Source organism: Anas acuta, chromosome 1 (assembly GCF_963932015.1).
Source record: "Anas acuta chromosome 1, bAnaAcu1.1, whole genome shotgun sequence".
Taxonomy (NCBI): domain Eukaryota; kingdom Metazoa; phylum Chordata; class Aves; order Anseriformes; family Anatidae; genus Anas; species Anas acuta.
In genome coordinates, this window is record NC_088979.1 from 19,408,446 (window position 1) to 19,421,412 (window position 12,967).

A 12,967-nucleotide genomic window follows, 5' to 3' on the forward strand; every position below is an offset into this window, starting at 1 on the left:
TCCTTCAAATCTCCTTAAAACTTCCTTCTGCCACAAAACACTTGTCATTGGCCAGGCCTGTTGCTTTTTATTCTCAACGCTGCTTTCCCCTTATCCTTCCCCCATGTGTCTGGGGTATACACCTGTTGTCTTTCATCATGGGTTAAGATCATAAGCTCTTTGGGCATAGACCATCTCTCTGATTACATGTGTCTACAGTATCCAGCACAATGGGACTGTGATCCCCGAGCGGGGGCCTCTGGGTACTGCCGTGATCAAGTTGATAAAGAATAATGATTTTTGACATGGCGAGTTCTGCAGTTTTTCCCAAGTCATTCTGCAGTTGTTCACACTGATACATCCATTGTGTGTGTGAGAGCAGTGTCCTTAAACCTGATATATAGGGAACATGACTGGGGAGCGCTGAGTCCCTCCTGACGTCCTGGGTCTGGGGGTGGGGGTGCTGGCCTGGTCTTACACGTCAAAATGCATGGACTGACGTGCAGCAACTGTTTCTTCTGTGGGTTTGTGTGGGGCTAGCGGGATGGGACCCTGCTCTGATGCTGCTGAAACCCATCTTTCAAATAGTAATAGTGACCGATGGAGGGGAATGAAGGGCAGGTGGCTCGTGTGCCACTGGCGTGGGGTTTGCCTGTTCCTTGCACACCCCTGGGGATTGAGGACACAGCCTGTCCCTGCTGCGGTTCCCCCATGGACATGGCAACTGGAAGTCTCCATCCCTCCTCTTAAGTGTTAAGTCACGGTGAGGAGTGGAGGGCTTCCGAAAGGCTGGGAGCTGGGCTGCTGGCTTTTGTGGTGGGGAAGGCCAGGAGAGCCTCTCCCTCTGCCGCATGCCCATCCCGCAGGAAGACATGTGGAGAGTCGAGTATTTTTAATTAACCTCCTTGCAAAGCCCTCCTTTTCCCGAGCTGCGTTTCCAGCCTCCACCGGGTGACCTTCCTGGGCCCCGCCACCTCCGAGACGTGCAGCATCATTCCCACCGTGCAGTCTCTCCCCCCAGCTCCCATGATATTATGTTTCTTCCCTTTCTCTCCCTCTCTCCCCCTGCAAAAAAAAAAAAAAAAAAAAAAAAAGAAAAAAGCCTGACTTCAGGTTTTGCATTGAATTCCGGGGGGCTGCGGGAGCCGTCCTCTCCCTCGGTGCAGCCCCTGCATTGTGCCCAGTCCTTGAGCTCTGCTCGAGCAATCCTTCTGGAAAGGCAGGAGACCCTTCTGTCGCTTTGCTAATGAATGCAGCTATATTGGAGAGCGGCAAAACAACAATAACATCAATCATCGGCATCACGAGAAGAAACATAAATCCTCTTCTCTCCCTCCCCCCCCCTCTAATGCCCCCCACCGGCTCTCTCCTGGCGGTTTTAAATAACTTCTGCTTGCGGGAGGAGAACACTTTACTTACGTCTCGGCGCCGTGGGGATGATTTTTCCTCCCTGCCTCCCCCCGATCCTCTTCTCCTTCCCCTTCACCCTGCTCGGAAGGACTTGTGCCCGCAGCGCTTGGGGTTCCCCGCGGCCACAAGGGGCATCCCCCAAAAACTCCCCCCCGAGCCCCGGTGCGGGGGCACAGCGGGGCTGCAGGACCAGGGGGGCTTCAGGATCCCGGGGGAAAGGGGCTTTAGGATCCCGGGGACAGGGGCTTTAGGATCTGGGGGAGAGGGGTTTCAGGATCCCGGGGACAGGGGCTTTAGGATTGCGGGGACAAGGGGAGCAGGAGGGGAGAGGAAAACCGCGCAGCGTGATCCATGACCATGCTTCCCCCCTAAAGAAAAAAATTAAAAATTAAGAAAACCCCCCTCCCAAACTTCCCGGTGACCACGCCGGTTTGACTTCGCACCCCTCTTGGTGCAGGGGCTCAACGGGGGGCTGCAGCCCCCAGGGGATGGATGGAGGGGAGGGGGGCCGGGGGCGGGCGCTGCCGAGGGCACCCCCGGGAGCTGATCCCGCAGCGGGGTGACCCCGGGGCACGTAGCATCCCCCCTCCCCTTCCTCCCCCCAGCTTTCATGATTTCTTCCCGAGCCCCTGCGCTGCCGCAGAGCAGTAAGTGCCCGGCGCCGGGAGCGCGTCTGTATTGCAGCAGGTAGGGCTGAGCGCTAGGACCTCGGAGAATCCTTCCAGCAGCAATCAGGACTACCTTAAACCCAGCCCAATGCCTCTTCCTGCGCCACTCTGCGTGCTGGATGGAGATCCACAGTCAAGAGCTGCAGCTCAGTGCTGGAGTACAACATTTCACAGGGAGCCCTGCAGAAGCAACACCTGTTTCGAGCCAGCCAAGAAAGGCACAAGCACTTGTATGTTGCTGCTTTGCTTGTGGATCGGCAATAACCCTAAACCAGTGGACATCTGCTGAGCCTCCTGAGAATTCTGGATAATAGATTTGGACGTCAAAAGTTTTATATTTTTAATTTTTTTGTGCCTTTTGCCTTTTTTTCCTTTCCATTTTTTTTTTTTTTCGGATTTATCTCAGCCAACAACGTGAGATTTCCCCCCTCCCCCTTTGCAGGATTCATGCTGATGTATGCAGTCTGTTATAGAGTAAAAACAGCGCATGCCTTTCTGGAGTCAGAATCCATAAATCCTGACGTAGCCTGTGCATCTTAAAAAAAAAAAATCCCTATAACGCCTAGGTATTTAAGTTGCTATGGTCATTCTTATCTTAAACCAAATGGAGAAACTACGGATTTTTTTCTTTATTACAGTTGGATGGGCTGAAGACCTTATTGCTTGCTAAGAGCTGGGGATATATGCATTTATATAGATATACACATCTATATGTTTATAAATATGTCAGTGTGTGAGTATAAAGTGGTGGTTTCTTAGACTAACTGGTTTGACCTTGAACCTGTACCAGTCAAAACAGAATATTACTTTTATTTATGCATTTAATGGATTGAAGAAAGAACATTTTCTCTGTAACTGCGCTAGGGAGGGGAGAGGAGTGGAATATACCTAATCTTATATCTCCTGGGTTTGGCACCATCATTATTGTTTATTCTTATTCTCTAAAAGCAGAATCTTCTGATGGCTCCCTTAGGTGAAGTTGGGAACTATTTCGGTGTGCAGGATGCAGTACCCTTTGGGAGTGTGCCCGTTTTGCCGGTGGATAGTCCGGTTTTGTTAAGTGACCACCTGGGTCAGTCTGAGGCAGGTGGGCTACCCAGGGGGCCTGCGGTCACGGACTTGGACCATTTAAAGGGGATCCTCAGGCGGAGGCAGCTATACTGCAGGACTGGATTTCATTTAGAAATCTTCCCCAATGGTACTATCCAGGGAACCAGGCAAGACCACAGCAGATTTGGTAGGTATTATCCTTAACCCTTTAGGGGTCATGCGATGAAATTATGTGCTCCAACTCCGGGCGGGGGGACGGCGGGGGGGAAAGGGGGTGTCAAGCGGGAAGAGAGGGGGTTTGCGACGGGGTCTGAGCAGCCGAGGGGGAAAAAATGGATGGGGCCGGGGCCGGGGCCGTAGCCAGGCGGCACCGCCGCAGCGGAGCAGGAGCCCTCGCCAAAGTCGCCGGGCGCTCGGTAGCGGTGGTCGGGGGGCTCCGGGGTTCGCTTCGGGGCCGGGAGGGGGGGGTGGTGGCGGTGGTGGTGGTGTGGGGGGATTTTTTTTTTTTTTTTTTTTTTTGCTCAGGAAGCAGCAGAAATTTTCTACGGAACGCTTGCATTTGGCGAGTTTAAAGGGGTTTTTAATCATTAACCACGCCGATTTCAAACGCCCCGAGTTTCCTGAAGGGAGTGGCTGTCGCCCTGTACGCAAATGAACGAGGGCTTTCCTTTCGGTTTCTCTCCCCATCACCACCTGCCCCGGTGGCAGATCCGGCCCCTGCCCGGGCTCCCTGCGAGCAGCCCCCGGCGGCGGGCGGCCACCGGCCGGCCTCGGGGCTCGCAGCCCCGCCGCAAAACGCTCCCTGCCCGCTGCGAGCCGCCGGGGGACCGGGCAGGGTGGCTTTTTCTATTTCTGTGACTCAGCAGCCGGGGTTGGAGGGCTCCCGGCTCCGCGCCGCTTCATTCCCGCAGCCTGGCTGCTCGGGAGCGCACGGGCACGCACCCACGGGCACGCACCCGCGAGTCCGGGGGGGGACTCCCCCACCCAGCCCCGGCAGCTTGCAAGTTCCCTAAAGCAGCCCGCAGGAGCCGATTCTTTTTTTGGGGTTTTAAGGAGGGGTGAGGCGAATGCACCAGGTTAGCTAAGCCGCGCTCCCAGCTGTTGGAAGGAGTTAACTTGGGAGCGAAGCAACCTGACAGCGCTTACACTCGGTCGTAAAAACAAAGTCCCGTGGTGCTTTTTATTTTTATTTATTTATTTCCCCCCCCCCCCCCCTCCTTCGCCTTTTAATGCCAGATGTTGAACCCTATCTAAACCGTGTTTTATTGCTCGGTGAAGCTGTTTAGATAATGCCGGTGTTGCAGGGGGATGATCGCGAAAGGGCGCAGAAAGGAAGAGGCGTGGGGGGGGGGGGGGGGGGGAAGGGAAAGACAGGGAAGGGGAGAGGAGAGGAGAGGGCTGGGGCTCGCATGGTGGCAGGTTCGTCCTCCATCCCCCGCTCCCTGCCACCCTCAGGTCGGCTCCAGGCTCTGCCTCCCTCCCCCGGGCGTGCTGGGGGGAGCGGAGGGCACAGAAAGTGCGGAAAGTGCCGGGCGGAAGGGAAAAGGCGGTGGCGTAGCGTGGGGACCGGAGCGATTCGGCATCAAGGCTTATTATTTTATTTATTTTATTATTATTGTATTTTTTTTTTCCGAGACGCTGCGAATAGCCGCAGGCACAGGTTTCCCCCTGCTCGCTGCGGGCTCGGAGCAGGCTCTGGGGAAGGGGGGGTCCGGGGGCTGCTGCGGGGGGGTCCGGGGGTGTGGGGGGGCCGCCGGCAGCAGGTGTAGGGCGGCGAGCACCGGCAGCGGGGGCTGCTTGGGGCCGGCACCCCCGGGGCCCCGCCGCCGTCCCCTGTCCCCCCCCCTCGGGAGGAGGCCGCCAGCTGCTGCCCCCCTCCGCAGTGACCGCGTTATTCGAGGCGTCCGTGGTTAAAAATGGCTCGCCAGCCGCAGTTGTAGGGAGCTGAGGATGCCGAGGGGCAGCTCCCTCAGCCCTGCAGCGCTTGGGCTTTAAATAGATTTCTTTTTCCCCAATCCTTTTACCCCCCACCCCCAAATCCCCTCATATGGGAGCACCCCGGCGCTAACTCCTCGCCCAGGGGGATGCTCGCCGAAGCCGTGGGATGCGACGGGGCTCCGGAGCTTCTTCGGGAGCGGGGAGGGCTTTTTGTAGCGTTGTGTTTGTCGGGAGGTCACCGGTTAGCAGCTGCTATTTGGGTTTCGGTGATGGCAAAGCCTCGCGATTCCCCTGGGAAGCTCCCGCATCCATCCCAACGCCGGAGCTGCCCGGGGGAGAGGGAGACAACTTGGTCGCCTCCGAGCTTGCGAGGGGAAACCTGCGGGGGGGGGGAAGAGGCTAGAGGGAAGTTTTCCTCCGGGAAAATAAGGAGGACAAAGAGAAGCCCGGGGGGGCTGCAAGGAAACTCTGCTCGGGGCTCTGCCCGGTGGGAATCCCCCTCCCCGCACACACACGCACACACCTCTGGAGAGACATCAGATAAGAGTAATTCTTTTGTGATGCTATGTTGGATGCGTGCCGATTGCATACAATAAACCGAGCCATATTGTGTGTCTATACTCGCCCGGCTCTGGGAGCCCTGGCATTTCGCAATTCCTGCAGCAGCAGCAAGATGTCCATCTCGGAGGGAAAAGCTCCCCGGGGGAGCGCAGCCTGGTGTCCCCCCCCCCCCGCCCCTCCATGGAAAGCGGTCGTAGGTGATCAAAGCCTTATCTCTGCTAGGTGACAAAAGAAAATTCTATTTATTTATTTATTTATTTATTTGATGCAGTCTCCTTTCGTCTAAGGGCATTTGCCACACAGTGGAGTCATTGTAAATTCAGGAACTCTGTAACAGCGGAGAGGCGTGCCTCTGTGCGTCAGCACAAGTACTGCATGCACAGCATTAAAAAAAAAAATAGGAGCATGCAGGGAGGAGAAAAAAAAAAAAAAAGAGCTTGTCAGCAGGTGACCTCCGCTCCCCGGGACCTGCTGCTGCAAGGACCCGATGCGTTCATCAGCTGCAGGAGCCGAGCAGCCGCCCGTCCTCCTGCCTCCCCCATTGCCCTGCATGGCTCTGGGGGGGCTTCAGCCCCCCTTCTGCCCCCCAGTCCACTGCTGGATATGGGAGGAGGGGCTGCTTCTGCCCCCCAACACCCCCAAGCTTTTAGGCTGTTGGGAGATACGAGGGGCAGGTTGTAGGGAGGCAGTTTTTTGGGGTGGGAGAGAAGTGCCCTTCACTCAGCCTCTGGTGGGGGTGCAGTGGCAGCAGTAAGCAGAGGCTGTGGTGCCCCCTAAAAAGGGGTGCGCTGGGGTTGGGGGCTCACTGTGACAGCCTAAATGTGAAACAGGGCCCTGCTGCCCCTGGGGGAGCTGTGACCCTCTGTGTGCAGCCTGGCCTCCCCATGGACATCCCGTGTGGCAGTGGTGACAGCAGTGATAGGCAGGAGGAATCACAGCTGGGGGCTCTGCTCCAGCTGAGCACCCAAATTGGGATCTGGGGGGGCCAGGGAAACCCCAACTCTGCTCCCAGCTTCACTCGGTATCACCCTGGCCCCATTTGTATTTTGCTGGACTGAGGGCAGCACGGCCCTGCCTCTGCGGCCTCCCTTCCCTGCGCTGGGCACCTTGCTGCTGCCTCTGAGAACCCTGCAGAGGCTGGCAGAGGTCCTTGCTTGCCGTACTCCTTGTCATAACTGGGGCTTGGGATGCTGAGTGGAAGCTACGCTGCTTCAATCCGGCAGCACAAAAAGGGCCTATATATAGCAAGAGACAAAAATGTGCAAAGGGCGGAACAAACCACAAAGGTCCATCGTTGGGAAGATGCTCATTGCTTAGAGCTGAGGCAAATGTGTCCTGTAGCTCTGTGTGATGCCAGAGCTCAGTGGGACAAAAGTGACAATTTCATGTGCTGTAAGTGACCCGTGGCAGGACTGGCCCTACATGGTCAGAGGGTGGTGTCCCGCTGGTGTCCAGCCAGGTCCTGAGCTGGGGCATGCAGCAGAAGAGGCTGATGGGGATATGCAAGGAATAATTTTCCCTCAAACTTTCTTCCTAACCTCTTTGTGGAGCAGCGGGTCTTTGCCTTTAAGTGGTTTCATTAAAGAAATTGTCCAGTGCCTGACAAGACAGTACTCAGGATCCATGTACTGAGATGCATTTCCTCCCTCTTTCTCTTTTCTCCCACATTTTTAGCTATAAATAGGGACCTAGCTTTTAAAGTTTGGGGCTGTCCTGATTTTCATCTGGTCCAGCCTCATTTTGAAAGGTATATCTATTTTAATATCTGGTTCAGATCCCATGCACTGTCACTGTATTACAGAAATGATAAAGCGAAAAAATTCACAGGAGTGCTGGGCCAAATCATGCAATCCTTAAACTGTCAAAACTTTTGCATGACTGCATGGTTGTCCTCAGATATTCTCATGAAGACTTAGCAGCACGGCATGTAAAACTTGCTGTGAATAGTCTGACGAATGTTTTAAATGAACAAGTCCCTATTCTGATCTCAAATGTGTGGATGCTCTTTGCCAAGGACCTTAAATTTGTCTTGTGCACTTACAATGGGATGTGACAGTGCTTTTTTTGTTCTTTTGACACACTAAGCAGCATGCACACAAATATTTGAAACAAGGACAGCAATTAAAGTCTACATTGATATTGATGTGAAAGATGCCAGACTCACTGACTTAGCTGCAGTGTGGTATAATACACACTTCACATAAGACTTAACTTCAGTTAAAATTGCTTGGTAATATGTATCAAGTAATATGATAGTTTGGTAAAAGCTTTACAGAAAAGGCCTTAGTAAGAAATCTGGATGTATTGCATGTCCGGATATAATGGGAATGATTAAATTGTTTCAATGGATCGATTGTATCTGAGATACTACACATACCAGATAAACAGCACACTGCCACTTTTTATTACTTCAAAAAAAAATCCATAATTACTAGATATTTCCTCCCTGTATTTTAGGATTAGTGCATATGTAGAGAATAATTTAAGATGCCCAGGCCTTAAAACAGGGTTATCAAAACAATAAGACTATGGTGTTTGTAGTACTGAATAATATATAAGGTAATGATCAATAGTCCCTTACAGGGAATACATTTCATCTTTACATTAGCTTGGCTATAAATTTTCCCTATTGGCTTCAACTTGTGCTTTGTTAGATTTATGTGATCCATGCCTGTTATTGATTACTGCCCAACTATTTTGTGGGAGATGCCAAATTAATTGTTCAAAAAATCCATGAAAGTGCTTTTTTATTGGCCATGTGAGGCTCAACACATACTATACTGTTATTTTATTGTTTCATGCAAATACAATTCCCAATAAGCTTTTAAAATAGCTACGTGGTGTGGTTAGACATGAACATTCACAAAATATATGGAAAATGCTACTCTGTGCCTTATTTTGTGGCACAGAAAGTAGCATTGTGCAGTAGTGTGCTTCTGAATATTGCTGGATAACTCCTGCGAGATCTCTACATGAAAACTCCAGAATAGGAAGCAATTTCCACATGTTCCACAAGAAATCTAGCTTTTTGTGAGGTTTGGCTGGTAGCATCCTCACCGAGAAGGCAAGCAGCTTTCAGGGAAGGCTGCCAACAAAACCCCAGACCTCAGAAGCAGAGGAGCTGGTGTTTGAGTTGGTGCTCACTCCACTGTGCACAGGGATGCTCAACCTGGGAGCTTTGCAGGAGTGCTTCCCTGCAAAATATTCTAACCTGCAGAAAGCTTGCTATTGAGTGTAAAGGAAGATGTAATCAATTGTGTGCTATCAATTAGCTCTAGAATATTTTAAGTTTCAATTTAGAGATAAGTAAAAAAGTAATATAGTGGATGTTTAATATCTAGACAAATCAGTGTGAGCCTCTGAACTGTATTACAGATTTCCATTTCTCAAGCCTCTGGAAGATGACAATGTGAGTAAATCTTTCCATGTATTCCTGATTCATTGATGCCCAGAAAGTAGATATTTTGGTTCCATGTGTAACTTTATTTTCATCTCACAATACTGGTTCAAGCGTGTTCTTTTTTTTTTTTTTCTTCCTTTTTTTTTTCTAAGTTACTTTGCAAGACAGATTTCATAGGTTCTTTAATAATAGTAATTTTGGTTATCTGAAAACGTGACTTTTTTCTCTTTGAATGCATGAGTGTTGTACAAATTGGAATACTGACAAGTGCAATATGGCTGAGCTTCAGGTTTGTTTAGAAACGGTGAGAAAAATTGAGAATAATCTTTAATTTGATACCTTAATGCTGTCTGCAGTGCATCACTCTAGCAGAGACTTAAAGGACCTAACCATTCAAAGATCGTGTTTTAAGGTGTGTTCATTTGTTCCTCATCTTCCTCCAAACAACTCTGAAAATGGAAAGCACACCTCTGACACCAGCTGTTTGCCACTCAGGGATCAGTCACATCTGGGAAAGATCTTCCAGTGCAAACAACATCTACACTGTTTGCTTTTTCCTGTATTTTCTAGGTATACTGGAGTTTATCAGTATAGCAGTGGGCCTGGTCAGCATTCGAGGAGTAGACAGTGGACTCTACCTTGGAATGAATGAGAAAGGGGAGCTCTACGGCTCGGTAAGTCCTTGGTTGTGCTGGGCAGTTTAAATGCTTATGTTTCTTGGTAAAAATACTTGGTAGCTCCTGCAAGGCTCTGTTGTGTACAAGCACAGCTTCTGCTTGAGATATCTTGCAGTTTAATGAGAAACAAGACTCTGCAGGTGGTGTGCAAGTGAGGGAGAGGAAAAGGTGACAAAATCTGGAAGGCGTGATAATGTGGGCAGATGACAACGTAGGTATGAACAGTGGAGACTGCTGGCCACTGCAGACTGAAGGATGTACTATAGGATTTGCAAAACTGTTGTTTCAGTCAAGGCTTAAATGAGACAAAGTTGTTGCTTTTTGTGTGTAGGCAGAGATCGTGCTAGGAATTGACAAAAGCAAGTCGAGGGGGAGGCACAGGGTGGCATGTGTGGATGAGAAAATGAGAAATAAGAGTGGGTAAAAGTTATAAAGAGTAAAGGAATGAGGGCAAGAGGCTTGGTGGTCTTGTTCTGAAAGTTCAGCTGGTGTTCCCTGCAGGGTGGTAGCAGGAATGAGTATCTGGCTTGGGAAGGAGTAAAACTTGGTGTTTCTTGGAGTTAGAATGGCCACTGAGCCTACCTGGAGCTATTGGGTGATAATCCTTGGCAGCATGGGCTGTTTTGCTGCAGAGGAGTTTGTGTGTGTTTGTGTACACATGTGCATGTGTGTGAAATGTCTGTTCCTTGGAGCGATTCAGACATCTGGCATACACAGGGGCTCACATGTGGGGTAGATCACAGGCAGGAGGCAGCTGAAGTTGAGTAGGTAACTCCTCAAAGAGTAGAAAGCAACCATTTCTAGAAGTCAAGTGTCAAGCTCCACAACTGATGAGGAGTAGAGGAGCAGTTGTATCAGGGGAAGAGGGTGTCAGGTCTGGAGGGAAGGCGAATGTGTGAAGCAGAAGGAGGCTGTGTATGCACAGGGGTTCTTCAGATCCATCAAGGAGAGGATGGTCAAACGGCCATTGGGCAAGGCCTGATGGCATAAACATTGCATGGAGAGACACTCAGAAAGGAGTTAAATAATAGTGTGGCCTTGGGTGTAGCTGAAGACCCCTGTGCCACAGGAGGGTAATGGTAACTGGGAAAAGGGCGAACTGAATGGGACAATGGTGAGAGTGGGAGGAACATGAGATGAGGAGATGGTGATGAGCAGATGGATGGAAACAGGAATGAGAGTGCAGCTTCCCGATATACAATGCACAGAGGAGTGTGAGGAAGAAAGACCATGAAGGTCCAGCAGAAGTGTTTTCACAAGAGTATCCAGGTTGATTGATCCCTTTCTGGTAATACCTTGTGTGAGAGATGGGAGGTGACTATCTTCTGAGCAAAGAGTAAGTCAGAGGAGGAAGCCACTCCATATCACGACAATGTATGTGGGAGGCAGAAAAAGAGGTGGTAGAATGAGGGGCAAGTTTGGGATGGAGAGCATGTGGACAAGGAGGAAAAGGAGACATGCAGACATGGTGGGAACCAGCGAGTGGAAAAGGCAAAAGGAAAAGGATTTGTAATAAATGGCAGTATGGGAGAGGAAAAGGTTGCAAGCACTGAAGGGAGGAGAGAAAAGGAATGGATGAAAAGACAGATGTAAACACATTGCTGGGGAAGAGTGAATAAGTTGGTATAAATCACAGGTCCTGTGCAGCTCATCCATGGCATAAAGGAGTAGGCAAGTCGTGAGTGCTTGCATGGTTCAGGTAGGCAGCAGAAAGGCGGAAGAGCAACAGTAATATGAACCAGTAAATGTTGAAAATCAATGATAAGAGTAATTATTTAAGCAGATAAACTTAGTCAGTGAATCATGTAAGTTACTCTACACTTCAGATATCCAGAAAAAGAAGGAAATTTGGAAATGACTCAGGTTATTGATAGAGTTTAAATGCATAGACTTTGGAAAGCAAACATTACATTGCTTTTCAGTGTAATTCATGTTTCGTGTTTGCAGTATGTTTGACTGCTGGAGTGAATTACTCAAAACTTTTTTTTTTCTTTTCTCCTTAAGGACTATGCACAAGAAATTCTTTGTAAATTACTAAGCTCATTGTGTTAATGAAATAGTTGTTCCATGAACAGCAGTGTTCATGGAGCCTGCTTTCCGCAGTGTTTGGGTCTCACAGTCCCAAACATGAGTCTCCTTTATCTTTTCTCCCTGCACTAACACAAATTCTCAAGCCTTTTGTGTGTCTTGCACTTAGAAAGAGATGGTGTCAGCTGTCCATGCTCACTGGATGGTCGGTTTGAAAAGATTGCATAGCTCACCACTCCCAGGTGGGACGTGCAAATGATTTCTCTTCTTTACCCAGTCCCTGATTAGTTGCAAAACTGATAGGGACTTAATTTTCTTGGAGATCTTTGCCTCTTAATTGAAACTGGTTGAAAAAGCTGAGGAAGGACTGACAGGCAGGCAGACGGATGGACAGTGTAATTGGATAACCTCTTTTCCCTAATAAATGAGGCTAAAAATATGAAGCCATTTATAAAGGAGAACTGGCAATCTATAGGGCCAGAATGCAAAGTTCAGGTTAAAATCTGATGGATGATATGGCTCATTGTCAGCCTCCAGAGATGGCACATGCTGAAGAGTGATGGTAATTGAATTACATTACTTCCAATGAAATATAACCTCTAATGGCTACTCAGTGTGATGATGCTTTAAAGCCTTGTCAACACTAGCAATCCTAGTGCCTATATTTCAGCAACTGTCAGCTCTGGTAGAAACACTGAGATAAGCAGGCCTCTGAGCAGTTTTTCGTGTAGAAATGGCTGGACATTTTTAAGTGACAGCATTTTGCTTTTGGTTTTGGTCAAAAAAAAAAGGTTGGGGGGGGCAATTAACTGAAAATGAAGTTCTCTGGCGGGAATTAAATGCCGCAGTTTGAGCCAGAAGCAAGTAACGTCCAAGACAGGACTTGCTTTCCTGTGGTAGAGAAGATCAGTTCTGCTGATATGAGCCTCTGATATGTGAGACTGTGGTTCAAAGTTTTCACCCAGATTATTCCGGGGGGTCACCCAAGCTGGACTGCTCTGTAGTACCAGCAAGTTCTCCATGTGCTGCCTGTGCCGGGTGGTGGGTGCTTTTCTCTTGTTTTTTTTTTTTCACCAAAGGCCACGAATAGCATCAGGTTTGTCATGGAGCAGGCACAGCTGTGAGGCTGTGAACGTGTTTTGTAAGGTGGGAAAACTGTTTCCCTCATACAACTGAATAGCAAGATAAGAAATTCCTGGTCTTGCTCTACATCAGCATTGTGGATCTACACAGGTGTGTTTCTGCAGGGATTCAGC

At 49.7% G+C, this 12,967-nt stretch overlaps 1 protein-coding gene across 3 annotated transcripts in view; it reads left to right on the top strand.

Moving 5' to 3' along the window:
* Positions 1–1,401: 1,401 nt before the first annotated feature.
* Positions 1,402–12,967, top strand: part of FGF9 (fibroblast growth factor 9) — a 29,731-nt gene continuing 18,165 nt past the window's right edge. Inside the window, exons 1-3 of one of the 3 annotated variants that reach the window (XM_068671510.1) lie at positions 1,402–2,287; positions 3,031–3,294; positions 9,577–9,680. In XM_068671510.1, coding sequence (XP_068527611.1) covers positions 2,146–2,287; positions 3,031–3,294; positions 9,577–9,680 — 510 coding nt within the window. In that variant the 5' untranslated portion in view covers positions 1,402–2,145. Of the gene's footprint in view, positions 3,295–9,576; positions 9,681–12,967 lie in introns of all 3 variants that reach the window. The other 2 variants (XM_068671500.1, XM_068671519.1) reach the window with 2 other exon arrangements.